A 16,966-nucleotide genomic window follows, 5' to 3' on the forward strand; every position below is an offset into this window, starting at 1 on the left:
GCTGACCAAGGTCACCATCCTGTAAGTGAGCTTATTTATCACTGTAGACACGAAAAACTTTTATCATATGTGACCTGCCTACTTGGTATGAAAGCTTTTTGAGTCAGTTTGTGACAGGTTAGTGTCGAACATTACAAAAGCAGCACATAGCAGCCTGCACACGCATTTCTCTCTGCATTTTTCAGTTCATCTTCTGCATTTCCTGTAGAGTTTTGATGGTTGATAGTTCTCTTCAAAATCTGTTTTTTAAGTAGAGCTGCACGTTTTCATAGAAATGAAAAGGAGGTTATACAAGGAAAATTTAAATAAAATAAATGTGTATTTCAGTATTTGAAAGAAATTGGATACCATAGTAATATCTGTACGCAGAAGTTTTAGAAGGAAAAAGTGGTGTGCACATGCCAGTGTTTAAAGACATAGACACACATTAAAATAGTTTTATTTTTATATTGTTTCTTTTCCTTAAATGAGTGTAGCTGTTATAACTGGGATAAGTCAGAAATGGAGACTTCTGGGCTTTTATAACAGTGTGTAAACAGTTTGAAGGGATCTTAGGCCTATTTCTTGTCTGGATCTTGTCTGTGGTATTATTTAAAACTCAGTTAAAATAGATGTTACATGTACTGTATCCACTTTATGGTTAAATCAGCACATGGTTGGGGGTGTGTGTGTATGATATAAAGCAAAAACTTGAACATGCTGGTTGGGTTCTATTTGCCTTGGCATTGTTTAACAGTTTTGATGAAGTTCCCTAAGAAATCTGTGCCTTTTGGGGATGTGCCAAAGGATTAAGGGAACACCTTCACTTATGTTGGTTTTAAAAAGTGTCAGATGGGATGACCCTTTTAACTTCAGGTCTAATTTTCATTCCAGACAAAATGAAAGAATAATTGAAGATAAGCTTGAGTATATGAAAGCTCACCTTTTTTCCCCAAACATGAGTTGGTCTAATAAAATGTACTAGCACTGCCTGCAGATCAAGACTGTTGTAACTTATGGGAGCTTGGATCTAGTCAACAAATGTGATAGAGTGTTTTGATGAAATCAGAAGCATTTTGTAAAAGAATTTAGGTAGAGATAGTGGTTTGGAATTTTTTTTTTTAAGTATGCCTCTAGACAGTGTCACACCCCACATCCTCACTTTTACGTAGTAACAGTCTAGTGCAGCATTTCTCAATTAAAGTGTAATATAAGAATTGAAAAACAATGAAAATTTGAGACTGATGTGGGTGTAGTGTGGAAGTCCTAAGAAAAAGTTTATCTTTGTTAATGATTTGCCTGTGTGATTTGATGAAACTTAAATACTTCCACAGAGAGGGAAATTGCTTTAATGAAAGCTTAAGCCTCAGAAACTTCAGTGTTACTGAAGTTAACTTACTATCAACAGCAGTGCATCATGAATGTCAAGACTAATGGAGTTCTTTCCACAATAAAAATGTGCCCCTAACTTCTGATTGGGTTGCTAAATCTAATGGAAAAATAAGAATGAGACCCTCTAATTCTCAAACAAACAAACAAAAAAGAGCTTAAAGAAATTTTAAGCTGACATCAGTATCATAACTGGTATTGCTTTATCATTTCCTTTTTAGAAAATAGTAAAATATACTCAAAGAATATACTCAAAGTTTACCAAAAACACATTGTCAGACATTAACATCACCAAGTTTACAAATACATAAAATATATTTAGTTCTAGTTGGATTAAAGTGATGCGCTCCTCAGTCACCTGAAAAAAAAAATCAGATTTTGATATGGTGAAGTTGAAGAGTGGAAGTTAAGTATTCTTAATGTTAATCTTAACATCTAATTAATGTTATTTGAATGTTATTCTTAATTCTTAGTGAATTTTGAAGTTTAGAATAATATGTAATTTTAAATATTCTCCTTGGTCTTATAAGCAGGAAAAAATTACTGGAGTGTCTTGAGCAAGCAATGAAATATATTGTAGTGGTCTCCAACATGGCAATGAAAAACCTGTGGTCATCTCTTTTGAAGTGAGCTTTGTATAGCACCTTCATGGCTGTATTCCACTGATCATACCAGCAGTCGGTTTTAGCTGTAAAATGTTTTCTGTGGAACTGACAGGTTGCTGTAGATACTAGGAAAGGATGGGTTTTGTGTGGCATGGTGGTTTGTTATTACTATGAAAATTACAGTGTAACTGTATCTTTTTCCTATAATTGCATCTGTAGATCAGAAGAAATAGGGGTCATACATGGAAGAAATTATTCTTCCACCCCTTTTATCCAACTGTATTACAGCCCTTTAGAGTCATGATTCTGAATTCACCAAGTTGGGTAGGACTAGGTAACAGTGTGCTTTGTCATGTGTTAAATAATTGCTACCTGGATGGCTATTAAAAGTCAATAACATGAAGAACATAAAAGCATGATTATTTCAGGTTTGTCCTTGAAATGTGGATAAAGTTTATGTTCGTTGTGCAAATGAGTCATTGCAAGAATGAAGGGAGCACTAAAGGGTATCTCTACTTTCTCTCAATTGTTTGTGAAGGTTAAGTAAAATTTTTATATAAATATTTTTTGAATCAAATATTAGGTTTGCCATCTGGGGAGAAGGAAATAAAAATAAAGAGTAGGTAAATAAATCCTTTTAGTGTTTCAGTCATTGAAGAAGAGATGGAAATAAAGACCCTCTGTAGAGTTTCCATAATAATACTAATGGCCAAAATTTTTTACTGTGTCTTGGACCATTTTTCATAGCTTTTACCTTTGAAATATGTTCATTTAAATCAGTGTGGCCTCTTGTAAGTCTTGATTTGGTGGGTTTTTTAGATTAGGAGGGAAAAGTTCTTTTGTAGGTCCAGAAAATGCTTTCTGAGTACAGTCTCTGTTTTATAACCTATGAACTCTGTTCCTTGCCCATCAGTAGAAACATATTATAATGTCTGTGAATGTGTATTCCTCTCCCTGCAGTTTTACATATCCTTGCATGAAGCAGGCAAGATTTTTTTGGACATCTTATTTACAATATGTATACACACAAAGTTTCATTATGGTGTACTAAAAAACAATTGTAGAATGACATTTGTTGTTGTGTTAGCTTCTTGCTTCTTCAAGCTGTATTTTAAAGATGTGATATACTAAACCTTAGTTCCTCAAATATGAAGGTTTCTTAGATAGAACTCTTGGCTTCTTTATCTTTTTCCTTCATATTAAAAGAAAATCTGAAAGGAGATTCTACCTGAGCATATTTAACACCATCTCCATGACAACCAGCTAATTAATCGCTATCAGTCTGGCTTTGGTCCTCTTCAGTGAACTGATACTCACCAGCTTTTTTCACATATCTTCTGTGTTTTCTATGAAGGTCATTTATTTAGTGACATTATGTCTTTGGGAATAGAAGCTTTTTAATACAAGAAACAATTTTCTTTAAAGCACGTTAAATGTACCTGTGGTTTCCTCTCAGTTTTGCTTCCTGCGCAGTAGTGGGGATATGTTAGGTCAGAGTTTTGGGGCTTTTTCGCTCTTCTTGCTTTTTATGAAATTTCCATCTTTTTCCTTTTGGGCATGAGGATTCTGTAGTACACTATGACTGTGGCCACATTGCAGTACAGAAATGTCCAAGCTAAGTTTGCATCTAAGTAGTGTAGTAAGTAGGAGTGGGCTAAGGGTTCAAGTAGTTCCTTTGCTTCTTGGTATAGATTTGGCTGGTCTGAGCCTCTGCTGCTGCATTGCTGTAGGTGTTCATGCTTGCTTGTGTTGTCATCACTGCAGTATCATACAGTCAGAGCTTCTGCAGTGTTAGAGGTATTTGGAATCAATCAGCATACCTGTCATGGCTACTGCACAATTTTTAACATCTATAAATTTGGTTGGAAGACCTGATAATAGTATTGCTGTTGCAAGTAATTGCAAATTTTCCCCTATGACAGCAGTCTTCAGCCTGTGAACTTAACCTCCATAGAATGGAATGTCTGTATGTGCTTAGACCAACTGTCTACATAGCTCAATGTCCTTTTGTTCCTAGCAGACTCTCACAGAGGATACTTGTAGGGACTTGTAGGACTCGACTGTCCTACAAGAGACAAGAGATAGGGTGAGGCTGTGCAGGATATTTCCCCCAGAACATTTTTCCAGTCTTCACCTGTCTGTGGCTAAAGAGTTCAAAGTTTGCAGGCAGTAAAAAGAACTAAAGCTGAGGCTAGGAAAGAAATGTTTCTCCATCCTGAACATATCTTATATTTTCAATTTTTTGTTTTGTTTCTGAGTGACTATTCACTGCCTCTTACAAATTAAATATGTTTATACATATGAATTTATACACATTATGTAAATACAGTATATCTCTCAATCCTGCAGTCTCCTTTTCACTGGCACATGTTTAGTTCCAATCCTTGTTTTCCTGTCGTGTCTCATGGATGTATTATTGTTTGAAGTTATTCCATATATTTACTCTTGGGGCACCATATTTTTTGCAGCTAGTTTGTGGGACACCTTAATTATCTATCTAATTTGGTAGTACATCTAAAAGCTGGATATTGATGTTCAGGTATAGTTAAGAACTCTTGAAGATTGAAGAAGTACATTAAAAGAATGGCAATTATTTAGTAGCTTTGTGTATTAAAGCAAGAGAAAAATCTGTATTTTGACAATATTTTATATATTGTTGAAAGTAAGAAATGCATATAACATGCAGTTAAGCTGGTTTTAACGTGTGCAAAAAACAATAAAGAAAGCAGCAATGTTTGGGCAACTCCTTTATTTTTCTTCTCATGTATTGAGCAAACAAAATAGTTTCAGAAAGGTGAGATGAACTGGGAAGGGCTGGAAATGATTTTAGGTAGTTTCCCTCATCAGTTGTTTTTAAAATTATTTTTTATCAGTTTGTGTAAGAATGTATAACTGAAGATAATAGATATGGATATTTTACATAATAAATGAGTAAGGAGATTGATCTAAGCAGCTCTGAGCAGTTTAGTACTTGGGATTTGTATGAAGTGAAGTGGTGACAAGAAATTTACGCAGAGTTGGAGAGGAGTTGAGCTGCAGAAGTGACCATGAAGATGCAAAGAGGTTTTTTTTGTAGTAGCTTATATCTACTCTGAACTGTTTTCATTCAGCTGCTTACTTGACATTGTGATGTATCTGGATTTAGAATGGCATATTAATGATTTTTTTCTTTTCTTCTTTGCTTTTTTTTTTTATTGTTTTGTTTGTTCCTGACACGCTTCATTCCTTGAACTATTACGTACGAAGATTGCTGTGTTCACTGTATCCTGGCTTGCTTGTTCTGTGAATTTCTCACCCTCTGTAACATTGTTCTGGGACAAGCGTCCTGTGGCATCTGCGCGTCGGAAGCGTGCTGCTGTTGCTGCGGGGACGAGGTGGGGGATGACTGTAACTGCCCATGTGACATGGACTGTGGCATCATAGATGCCTGTTGTGAATCTTCAGATTGCTTGGAGATCTGCATGGAATGCTGTGGGATCTGCTTCCCATCATGAAATATTTATCCCTTTCTAGTTTATTCTCTATAAAACTGGAGAGCTTTTCTTTAAATAAATTTGAAGAAAGACAAGGTAAGATTTTCACACTTGCACTGTTAATTCCCTTTATATAAATATTTTTTTAAAAAGCAATCCTCAAATCTGTATTCTCACACGAATTGTATAGTTTTGTATGTGAAACTAAAGCTACATTCCAGCTTCCTTTTGGCTTTGCAAATGGAAGAGTTTATTGAAAGTGAATTATAGGCCTAATACTGCAGGCCATATGAAGGCAAAATTCCCATTTGAATCGAGTGATAGGTTTTGGTCAGAGAACAGACTGCAAGGCAAACCTTAAGTATTTGCCTTTAACTACTTTAATGTTTAAACACTCAAATGCCTCCATGCATAACATGCCTTTACAGGCATTTTGAAAATCAAGATATCTCTATTTCTCTCTCTTTGGGTTGAAAGCAACTTTGCTCTATTGTTTTAAACTTAATTCAAAAGCCAGCATCAGAAATCTTCCACTGGTTTTGCTACAGTGATCATGTTGGCAATATGTCTTTTGTTTTGAATATCTCATTGGTTAGAGAGCAGTTCCTGGTATTTTCAATTGCTGAGATTATCTGGCAATCTAAAGTCAAATATAAGTTTTGCCCTGGGCTAGAAGAGTACCAGGATTTCTTTGTCATCAGTCAAGACAGAATAGACACCTTATCATTTTAGTTCAGTAATATTATTACTTGAAATGCTTTCTCTTAAAGAGACTTTGGAAATCTGTGTAGACATGAAACATATCCTCAGAGTAACCAACTAATAGGCTAATGATACTTCAAAAATTGGCTATAAGAGGAAAATTATTAGAAGTTAACTCAAGAGTCTAAACCAGTGCATAAAGTGGCCTGGTCATGGCTGTTTGTGGCTTTGGAGCCAGTGTCACATAACTTACTATTTATTTCTTTATGGTCTAAGAAGGATCTACAGAGGGTAGTAGAATTTAAACAGGGCATAAAAACAAATTTAAATTGACTTTATTAAGGAATTCTTTCATATTCATACATGCAAAAAGCACGTGAAAAATGTTTATTCTCAGATACATTTTAAATGTTATTTTTAAATAACTGTGTAAAAAGATCGTTTAAAAATATATTATATGCTTTAAAAGTAAAAGGACTGGTATTTAAAATATTTGAAAAATACAGCTAGGATCTGTTGGACCTAACTGTATATTCCCTGTTACACCATTAAGGTTTTCCAAGAAATATGTCTCTTTTGTAATTGTCATTGTGGAACACATAAAGAGGTTTGTGGCATTGCCAGATTTAGGGAATCAGTCTGCTCATTTTCTTTACCATCTGCTAATTTCTACCCTCCACGTGCGTAGTTCATAAACTGTTCTTTGTAAACCACCCACACATCTTGATCTCACATACTTAAACTTTCCTGTTTACACTCCAGGTATTCCATTTGTAGAGCATAGTTTTGTAGATCTCCTAAATTCAGTTCTTGTTACAGGAGTCATCAATAGCCAATAGCATGTGTGTTGAGTGAATTGGCCATAAATGTCTCTACTATAGTGAATTCAGTTTATGCAAATGTGACAAGCTAAAGATCACAGGAGTGTGAAGCTAAGTCGACAAATGGTCTGATAGTAACCAAAGCTGCTTCTTGTGAACACTGACTAGTAGTGCCTACTACTGCAAGTTATCACTGAAGCCAAATCCTTAACTCTGCTAGGGAGCTGGGAAGTGTTACATTTTGCCTTAGCATATGCAATATTGTGGTGTATTCTGATGCAATGCAGATTCACCCTCAGAGGGTTTCCTAATCTGTTTTTTTGATAGTTACTACAAGTATTATTCTTATTATGTTTTTTTTTCTTTCCATATATTGGGCCAGATTGTGACCTGTAGTCCATAAACTAAGTGCATTTCCATTCATGTCAGAATTTTCTATTGGTTAAATTCCAGTTAGAGAGCACAAAAATATTATGGTAATAGGCAGGCTAATAAGGAATAATATAGTTAAATTGATAAATTCCCAGTGCTCAGAATCAGGCTCATGGGGCTCAATTATGACTCCTAAAAGGCTGAACCACATTGGGAAGGGGGAAGAGGTGCCTTGGTTGAGTGGCATTGCCTGGAGGCATTTTGTCTTTGTAAGGCATAATGCCTCTGGGGAAATTGGGGGCATCACAGTGAGCATTGGGACTCAATGCACCTTGGAAAATGTCTAGACAGTACTCTGTCCATTGCAGGTGTGTGGTTGACACCGTGGTTGTGGGAACATGTTCTCTGGGGCTAGACAGCACCATGAACTGTCTTTCCACATGTCCTTCTGGTCACAGAGGTGAATTAGGGCTGTTTCTTGTCTGATTGTGCTTTTGGGACAGGGAAGAGGACTCCCAGTCTCTTGTCCTGCCCCAATATCCATGCCCTGCTGGAACAGGTCCAGTTCTGTGCTTGGAAAATGCACATTTGTGTATCATGCTTTTAGTGAATGCTAGATCTTACTAAAAATTACTTTTACCACAGGTTGATATGGTTAAAAAAAATAAATTAAAAATACCAATTTAGGGAGTTGCTTTCCTGTGTAAAAGTTATCTACAGAGTTTGTCCTGCACAAGGCCTTGTTTCTACTTACTGGAACTTAGTGGGTTTTTGATTTATTGAAATAATACAAGCAATAATTATGAGAACTTTGTTCATGCATATGTGTATATACTTTTTCTCACACACCTGGACATACATACACAGATATGTCTTTTCCCACTTTTTTTGTGAAATACAAGGAAGTGAAAATAGTGTTATCAAACCTCATAATGATTAGAGGTATCAAAGTATTACAGACAATTGAAAAAATAAAAAATTGTGTATTTTGTTTGACATTTAAATGTAATCTGCTACTGTTTGCCATAGAGATATTAGCACTTTTGAAAAATGTATCTTTGTAGCAGAGAATATTAGCATGTAGTTTAAGGAATTCCTTTCTGTATTTACATCCTTAAATTCTGTTTTGTAATTTTCACTCTATAATCAGTCTTGTAAGCACCTTGTGTAATAAAAACAAACAGAATCAGAAGTCAAATGTGAAAATAGAGTTTAAATAAAATGAAAACATTAGCATTTAATTGTCTATTTTATAATAGTACTTGTGAACTTGTACAGTGTTTCAGTTTATAGTTCTGCAAACTGGCCCATTTGAAAGACATGATGTTTGTACTTTATATCAATTGGATGTGCTACTTGCAAACACTATTTTGAAATAAAGATCTTTATTTTGAAACTTTTGGGTATCACTCTTTTCTAGTCTTGCCTTGTTACTCCTCTGAAGAATAATTTAATGTCTTTTTGTGTTTTTTCTTCTACTTTAACCCTTGGGTAACTTTCACAGAGGGTGAATTGGTGTACAAGTTGTCTTACAAGTGGAGCTGAGCCAACTCAGGCACTAGAAGCTGTGCTAACATGAAACCTCCAGCAGTAAAAAAGTTTGTCATTAAGAGGGAAAATTCATTCCTTGGTGAAATTGGATTAATTAGGTGAAATTACAGTAATGATTAAATTTTATCAAAATGAAAGTTATTTTAATACATCCATTGCAAGTCTTCAGTTTACTAAAAACAAGCTGAACTAGGAGTGCAATTGGCTCTTAGTATTCATGTGATTTTTTTTTCATGTTGGCTTAAGCTAAGTGTAAACATCTTTATAATACTTTAAAACTGCAGAAACTGCATGTCTGCAGTCTTTTGCCCTAATTTTCTACATTTATACTGCCATAGAAGGTCCAAAAAACTTGCTTCTCTGGTCATTACAGAGGAAAGATGATAAAACTGGCAGAAATTGTGTTTGAGTGTGTATCACGAAGTCTTGCATTGAGACTGTGCACCAAAATAATTGTTTTAGTAAAAGAATTGATAAATGCATAGAAAAATAGCATAATTTGACACCTATTTTAGTTGGTCTAACCAGTATCCGTAATACATAAGATTTCTAGAAAAAAATGGCTCCTGTGAAGAATGAACAGGAACATTCAGGAGCTTTTAGATTGAATAATGGCTCTATTTCAGTCATAGTTCTCATGTTAAGAACTGTGTGTTGACTTAGATGAATCACTGATTTTATAATATTCTAAATGAGAAAATTTTCTGAGTTCTTCACACACTTAGGCATTTTTCACATTATCTTAATGGCTGCAATATATGATGTATATTCTTGGAGAGCAGTGCCAATTGTATTGATGTATCTTCATGTTAAAGCTTTTATTGTCTTTACTCTGGTAACTTTTTAAAAGGAAACAGATCATAGAATGAATGTTGTGTCTGAAATCTTACTCTTGGCACCAAAATTAAGTTAAACATTAGAGAAATATCTCCCTAGTGTCTTGTCTTAGTCTTTGAGTGCGTACACCACGTACTGGAAAACTCCACATTGTGTGGATGGAAGCAGGAGTAGCTCTAGAATCCTACAGACATTAATCTTGCATTTTCCCTTACCTTCCGAACCTTTTGCCAGCTCTTAGCACTTCCAAAGGGAGCGGAGAGACCTTAACTCAATTTTAACAATGAAAGAAGTTCAGTAAAAATAATACACTGCACTCACTTCCAAGATGCACGTGTTGAGTGTGCTCAATGCACTTGAACGTGCAGTTGATTGCTTGTACAAAGCTTAGCCTACTCTTAAACACTTGCTTATGCTATTTACCAGTGATTTGGTGCTAGTGTCATAAAAGGAGGGGTTTTCTCACCTTTAGAAATCATTAATATGATGGGTTATTTCTACTATAGTTGGAAAGAGAACATTCTCTGAATTAATTCTGCAAAACAGGCAGATGTTTAATTAGATTAGATGTTCTTAATGTCTTTATGGTTTTTAATCATAGGTTCATAGAATACCTTGAGTTGGGAGGGACCTTAAGCATCATATGATTCCAACCTGCTTGCCATGGGCAGGGACATCTTCAACTAGATCAGGTTGCTCAGAGCCCCATCCAACCAGGCTTTCAACACTTCCAGGGGTGGGGCACCACAACTTCTCTGGACAACCTGTTTTCATGCCTCATCACCATCACATTGGGAATTGCTTCCCAATATTTAATCTAAACCTCCCCTCTTTCAGCTCAGAGCCCATTCTTCCTCATCTTATGACTACATGACCTTGTAAATAATCTCTCTCCATTTGCCTTTTAGGCTCCCTTCAGGTAACTGGAGGACTGCAGTTAGGCCACCCAAAAACTCTTTTTCTTAGGCTGAACAATTCCAATTCTCCTATCAGTTCAGCACACTTCATAAAACACTGTGTACAATCCTGTTTTCTTATTTTATGTACGCATATTATAGCAATTGTTAGTACATTACCATTCAGTACTCATAAAAATGGAATGTAAGATGAAAGACTGTATAATACCTTTTATGCATTTTATAGTGCCCTACTGATTTTTATTCTGGTATGCGTATGCTATTTTAACTGACAAAGTACTCCACTGTAATTGGGGCTCTTTATATCATCTCAGTAGGGTATGTAATTGGTGCCCAAGCACTACACAATTCCTCTTCAATCAGTGATGTAGGATTCAGAAATTTGTCTCATCTCCAAGTTGCACAAAGTGACCACACTGTGAATATGCTGTACTCAAATATATTTCATGTCACAATCCTACTTTTTGAGGCACCAGATTCACAGTGCCTACCTTTGTTTCCTTAGCTTTTTTGCAAGGTAGTATGTTTGGTTTTGTTTTGCTTTTAAATTTTGGTTCAAAGAGAATTGAAAGGGTCTTCATTATGGAAGTCTGGGACGATATCAAGATACATGTTGCATTGTAAGTTGTTTCTTCATCTTTTCTATGTTTGCTGCTATATGCAACTTCTAGTTAAAGAGACTTGTAAAAGTGATGTCTTTGGAACTTCGGATTTAGCATCTAAATAACTGAAGCTCAATAGTGTTGAAATGTTTGAAAATGAAAATTAATTGATTAGGTCTTGCTCAATAAAGCACCAGAAGTTCTATCAAGATGGATTCTGCAGAATTTTGCAAACTGACAATCTTCAAAATAGTTCTGCTTACAAGAATAAGGCTAGCACATTAGTTTCAAACTAACACATTTGAGAGTGGCAATATATATATCTCTGTGTGTGTGTATGTGTATATGTATATATATGCTACTTTTTTGGTTCTGAGCTACCTTCAGTTACTGAGGACTAATTAAGAACAAGCTAGAAAGAATAAATGCATTAAACAAGGTGGTATTTCTTTCCTCCCTAGGAAATGCAGCTCCATTTGTCTGTTTCTTCATGTGAGGAGGAGACACCTTGATTACATATTTAATGTAGACTAACAGTAGTGGTTTAGAATCCACAATAACTTCAAGGTCATTAGAAGTAGTGTGTGAAGGATAAAGGGAAATGTGTTACAAGGATCCCACTACTCTTGACAACTGCTGTCTCTGCCTCAGTAATCTGCTTTGCAACTACCAAGCTTTCATGGAGTTAAGTGTAAGAAAATTAGGGTATCCATGACTGAAATTTTATATTCACTCATTTCTTCAGAAGGAGTAATTAGACATATTTACACAATTACATTTTAGTAAACTATTATGTCAGCTTAACTGTAACACTTATTCTGGTTAAAGTACATTAAACAGCAATCCAGAAGAAATTTAGCTGCAGAAGGCATTATTTTCTATCTAATTATTTGCAAATTAATGATTTAAATTAAATTCCAATCACTGAAAAAATGAAGTAATGGTGAGAATCAGAACTGCATATTAGTTAAAGCAATGCAATGCATAACAGAATTAAAGCCACCTTTTATTCAAATTCAATGCTTAAAAAAGAACAAATCCATCATCTTGAAATTTGACTTGTAGCTTGACATTAAAAATAATATGAGTAGAATTTTCAGTGGGGTAAGCACAAAACTAGTTCAAGTAGTGTCACTCTCAATTAATGTACTCAGGTGCTGTGCCCATTAAAATTCCCACTTGTGGGTTCAGCTCTCTATGCAAATGGGGTCATTACCTGGAGAATTTAATTGGGTATGACACTGGGAGTAGGAATTTTCCTTTCAAAATAAACCTTCTTGCACACATTTTCACTAGAAATTTGATTGTTACATGTACTTCATATTGTTTGGCTCTATAAATATTTACCAAAATTGAGAATGTCCTCACTTACTTATTCTTTTACAGGCAATTCATAATGCATCAAAATGATTTTTAAATTGTTCCATGTATTGCATATGCAAGTCTTGTTACAAAATCTGTGGTGAAAATCTCTTCTTTTTTTTCGCGTTAAAATGGTATTTTTGCATGTATCAATTTTAAAGCTGATTTTAATTTCTATTACGTCTGAAAGCAGAACCATAGTATTTTTGTAGTACATGTAAATAAAAAAAAAAAGGTTATTTCATACTGAACTCCTACCTTACACATTGTTTGGAAAAGACAAAAATTTATTTTGTTTCTTAGTAGTATTAACTTCCAACTTCTCTGGACATTACTTGGCATAATCACTTGTATAAATAAGGCTAATGCTGAAAGATATTAATCTCAAAATGTACATACAAATCTTGCAGAAATACAGAATTATATGATTGGATGAAACTTCTAAAGAACTTGCAGTTCAGCAGTCTAAGCTGTAACTGTCTAAAATCATTTCTTGGAAGCCTCTGATGAAGGGAGTTTTGGACACTAGAGGCAGTTCTCACTTGTGCTACAGTAAAGTCTTAACAGATAGAAAGCTTTTTTTTCCATACATCCCATTTAATCTTATTTTCATTTCTGCAAATAAAACTGATGTATCCATGTTCTATTCCCAGTGGATGTGTAGAACAATCACCTTTCTCTTGTCATAACCTTTCATATAGTTTGTATACTCCTGCCTAGCTTCTCTTGCCTAATCCCAAGAAGTATAGTCCCAACCTGTTGTTTTTCAGTGCAACATTCATTTCAGGCATTATAAAACTCTATGAGCTGTGCTTCTCATTTCAAAGTACAACAAGACTGAGGGAGCAACCCATGAAGGAATTTTGTTTCTGCTAGTAAGAATGTTGGATAATGTATTGAGGTAAGAGATACATTCATGTCAATAATGTGCATGGATTTCTGTGGCATGAAAGTTGACAGTATTTCATTTGCAGCTTAACTTCGGTAAAGGAAACAGTCCAAAGAATCAGCATTATGATCATCTACATAATCCCTTGAAAGATTTTTGTGGGATTTGCAGAACACTTTGAAAAATTTCCAGGATGGAGACCTGCAAGTGTTGTATTAGCAAACAAACAGAGAAAATGAGTCAACCATATCATTAAAGTTTATCTCCATTTGTTACTTCTGAGATGGAGTATTTTCACCCCATCTCAGCTTTCAACTTCTTGCCACTCTTTTGAGCACTTGATTTAGTAATCCAGCATCCTCTGTGTTCTCACTGAAACTTCTTGTCAAGTTCTGCTGGGTCTGATTGCTTCTTTGATGCTTAATACATATTTATTAAGGGGAAAAAAGCTACTTGAAGAATGATGTTTTTTCTTATTCAACTTACCTGTAACTTTGTAGTAGCCTTGCAATATGGTTTTAAGAACAAAGGTGAGAATGAATTTTAACATAAACAAACTTTGTTTCAAAAGGTTAGTGCTCCATTACTACTCTTCATGTTCAAAAATGGTAATTAGAATTTTATTCACAGAGAAGACCTAATGTATTTCAGTGTAGTTTAATAATACTTCTCAATTATTATTCACTAATAAGAATAAAAGTTTTATAAAAATAATTTTACAGCCATAATATACCTGAGTTCTTAACACTTTTGATTTAGGACTGATATGACATCCTGACTTGCAATATTATTCTTTAATATGTGCAGGTGATGTAGACTGAAACCAAGTAACTGATAGCTCTCAGAACCATACTTGTCAAATGAAAACATGTTAAAAGGGTGATTTTAGAGAGGTTCTGAGGAAATTGGTTCTGTGCCTGCAACTCCTCAACATTTTAATCAATGATCTGGAAACATTTCTAGCAGAATTTGTAGATTAATCAATAGTTGATGGAACAGTAAATTGAATACATAATCATTACAAGGTGCTTATTTAGAGCAATCTGAAGCTGGTAGGATGGATCTCTTCTCAGAAAATGCTTTTCTATGCTATGAAACAGAAAGGAAATATTCAGAATTTACTTCATATAAAAAAGAATAATTCCAAACACTTTGAAAGGACTTGAGATCATGGTGAAAAAGGTACTGAACAATGAGTTTCAGCTGAAATCCTGTAGCCTTTCATGGTGACCTTTCAATATTTCAATGGATAGTTTAGTGAGTGGAAGCAAGGAAGAATGAGTGTGCTAAGGAAAAACACACTTTCAGGCCTTCATGTTTTGAAAAACAGGTCAAAACAGAACATCAGAAATTACTTAGAGATATAGAATCACTTTTAGCAAGAGAGAATTTCAGAGCTTATTCTACTCAAGTTTATCCAGCAGAAGACTGAGCTGTGACTCCATCACACTGTACTGGTATCTTCACAGGCACAAATTACAGTGCTTTGAAGCTTTTTGTATTCAGACAGAGAGATACAGAAAGAACTAAGCTCTAGAGCCAAACAATAATGGATGTCCAATTTCTTACCCAAATGTACATCTGAAGATAGCATTTCATTACTCACCTCTTGGCAGTCTTGGTCCACAACTGATGCTTTTCTCAGAGTCACACTTACCTTTAAAAGGCTGTGTGTGGATGTGTATATATATATATAGAAATGCTGAGCTGGACAGAATTTTATTGCTTTTCATCTTAGAGAACTTAGATGAGATGGTACAGTATTACCTCATGGATTCATCTGGTGGCAGGAAGAGATTACACTGTGTGCATGAGTTTGTCAAATTCTTACTTTTGTCAAACATTAAAATAAAAGAAATATGTTTTTTGCCACTGCAGGATCTCCACAACACAAACATGTATGTTCTCTATCACAGTAGTTGTCCAGGATAATATGTGGTCACAGATGATTCCCATACCAACATTAAAATAGGGTGCATGTTGGTTATAGTTCTGGACTAATAATTCAAATAAAGATTAATTTATATTTGAAAAATCTAAAACACATTAGGTGTTAATTTCAAGGGCAAAATGAAATTGAAGTCCCTAAGAAAATACCTTAAATTGGATGAATTACCTGTAATACAAACATCATAGATAAAAAGTGAATTTGCTTAATATAAAAAAAGTTAATAAAATGGTCTGTGAAAAGAAGATAAGCAGCAGTGTTAAGATAAATAGTTCACTCATAGTGAAATAAAGCATGAAAGTTCATCTATGATATAGAAGTTTATGGAAAATTCACGAGACAAAATGCGTTCCAGTCTATTAAACAAAGGACCAATGGGATTTGTGTGTTGTGAGCTGCCAGTAGGCCCATCGTAACTGTTACAGATCTACTCTGAAGTGTTAAAAAAGCAAAAATACACAGCTAGAAGGTCCAATTCCTCTGGGCTGAGAAAAGGAAGTGGATACTGACTGCTCTTTGTACACCATGCCTCCACACCTTGCAATGCAGGAAATTATAGAGCAGGTGGAGAGGTCAGACGTGTGTGGAGACTTTCCTGCATATTTCACTTCCCTGCTCCTTAGTTAGAGGTTAATAAAATGCTGTGTTACATTGGTTCAGCTGTAATTTTGCATTCCCCTACTCCAGGAGAAATTTAGCTCACAAACTATACCATTAGGTTTATTTATTTATTTATTTCCCTTAGGCTTTCTTGGTCCTGTGGTATTCTTACGGGAGTCAAATGATAAAATGAAAATTGACCCCTATGGAAATCATTAGTAGTTTGTAAGACTGTATTATGTGACATGGGGATCTCTCCAATGACCAAATGAATTTTACCCTTTTCTTTTCCTGGTTTCCAGAGAGAAAAGTGTTTAATAATCCACTGTGATGTATATGCTCGCATGTGTGCTTATCCATTTTCTTACATCCTGTGTGTGCTTATCTATTTTCTTACTCCCTCCTACTCCATTTTCTTAGTCCCTACTAAGGACTTTTAAGCATTATGGTCTCCTTTAAATGAAATGACAAGTGAGAGCAATTAAAAAAAGCCAAAAAAAATCAAAAGGAAACAGATCTTATTCTTACCCCAGTGAGAGGACACTGGCAGAATTTGGGCAGCTCCTGTAAGCTGTCAGGGAATCCCCAGAAGGGAGACTTACCAAAAATATTTAATAGTGGCAAAACCTGCTGTTTTGGAATTATTTTCAAAATAAATCCTCCTTTGTCTCCTGTTTTGTAGCATTTACTTTTGGAAATGTTGTGGTACTCCCCTTTAATGATTCAAGGTTTCCCCCTCCGTCCCCCAAAACAGCTTTCAAAATCTGTTGTTCCAAGGAAGTCTTGAGGAAGAAAAGTAGAAATTACTGAAAAAATAATTTGCTAGTAGTCAAGAAAGAAAAGACTGAGGGATTGAAAAAGGAACTTTGTTGATATTAAAAGATTTGCTTATTTCCTTTTTATCAATAATACTTTTTGA

At 35.0% G+C, this 16,966-nt stretch overlaps 1 protein-coding gene across 1 annotated transcript in view; it reads left to right on the forward strand.

The window, feature by feature from the left end:
- Nucleotides 1–8,737, forward strand: part of MDFIC (MyoD family inhibitor domain containing) — a 50,066-nt gene extending 41,329 nt beyond the window's left edge. The window contains exon 4 of the mRNA XM_031056916.1: nt 5,220–8,737. Coding sequence (XP_030912776.1) covers nt 5,220–5,467 — 248 coding nt within the window. The 3' untranslated portion in view covers nt 5,468–8,737. The remainder of the gene's footprint in view (nt 1–5,219) is intronic.
- The last annotated feature ends 8,229 nt before the right edge of the window (nt 8,738–16,966 follow it).

This window comes from Geospiza fortis, unplaced genomic scaffold (genome assembly GCF_000277835.1).
Source record: "Geospiza fortis unplaced genomic scaffold, GeoFor_1.0 scaffold195, whole genome shotgun sequence".
NCBI classification, from domain to species: Eukaryota; Metazoa; Chordata; class Aves; order Passeriformes; family Thraupidae; genus Geospiza; species Geospiza fortis.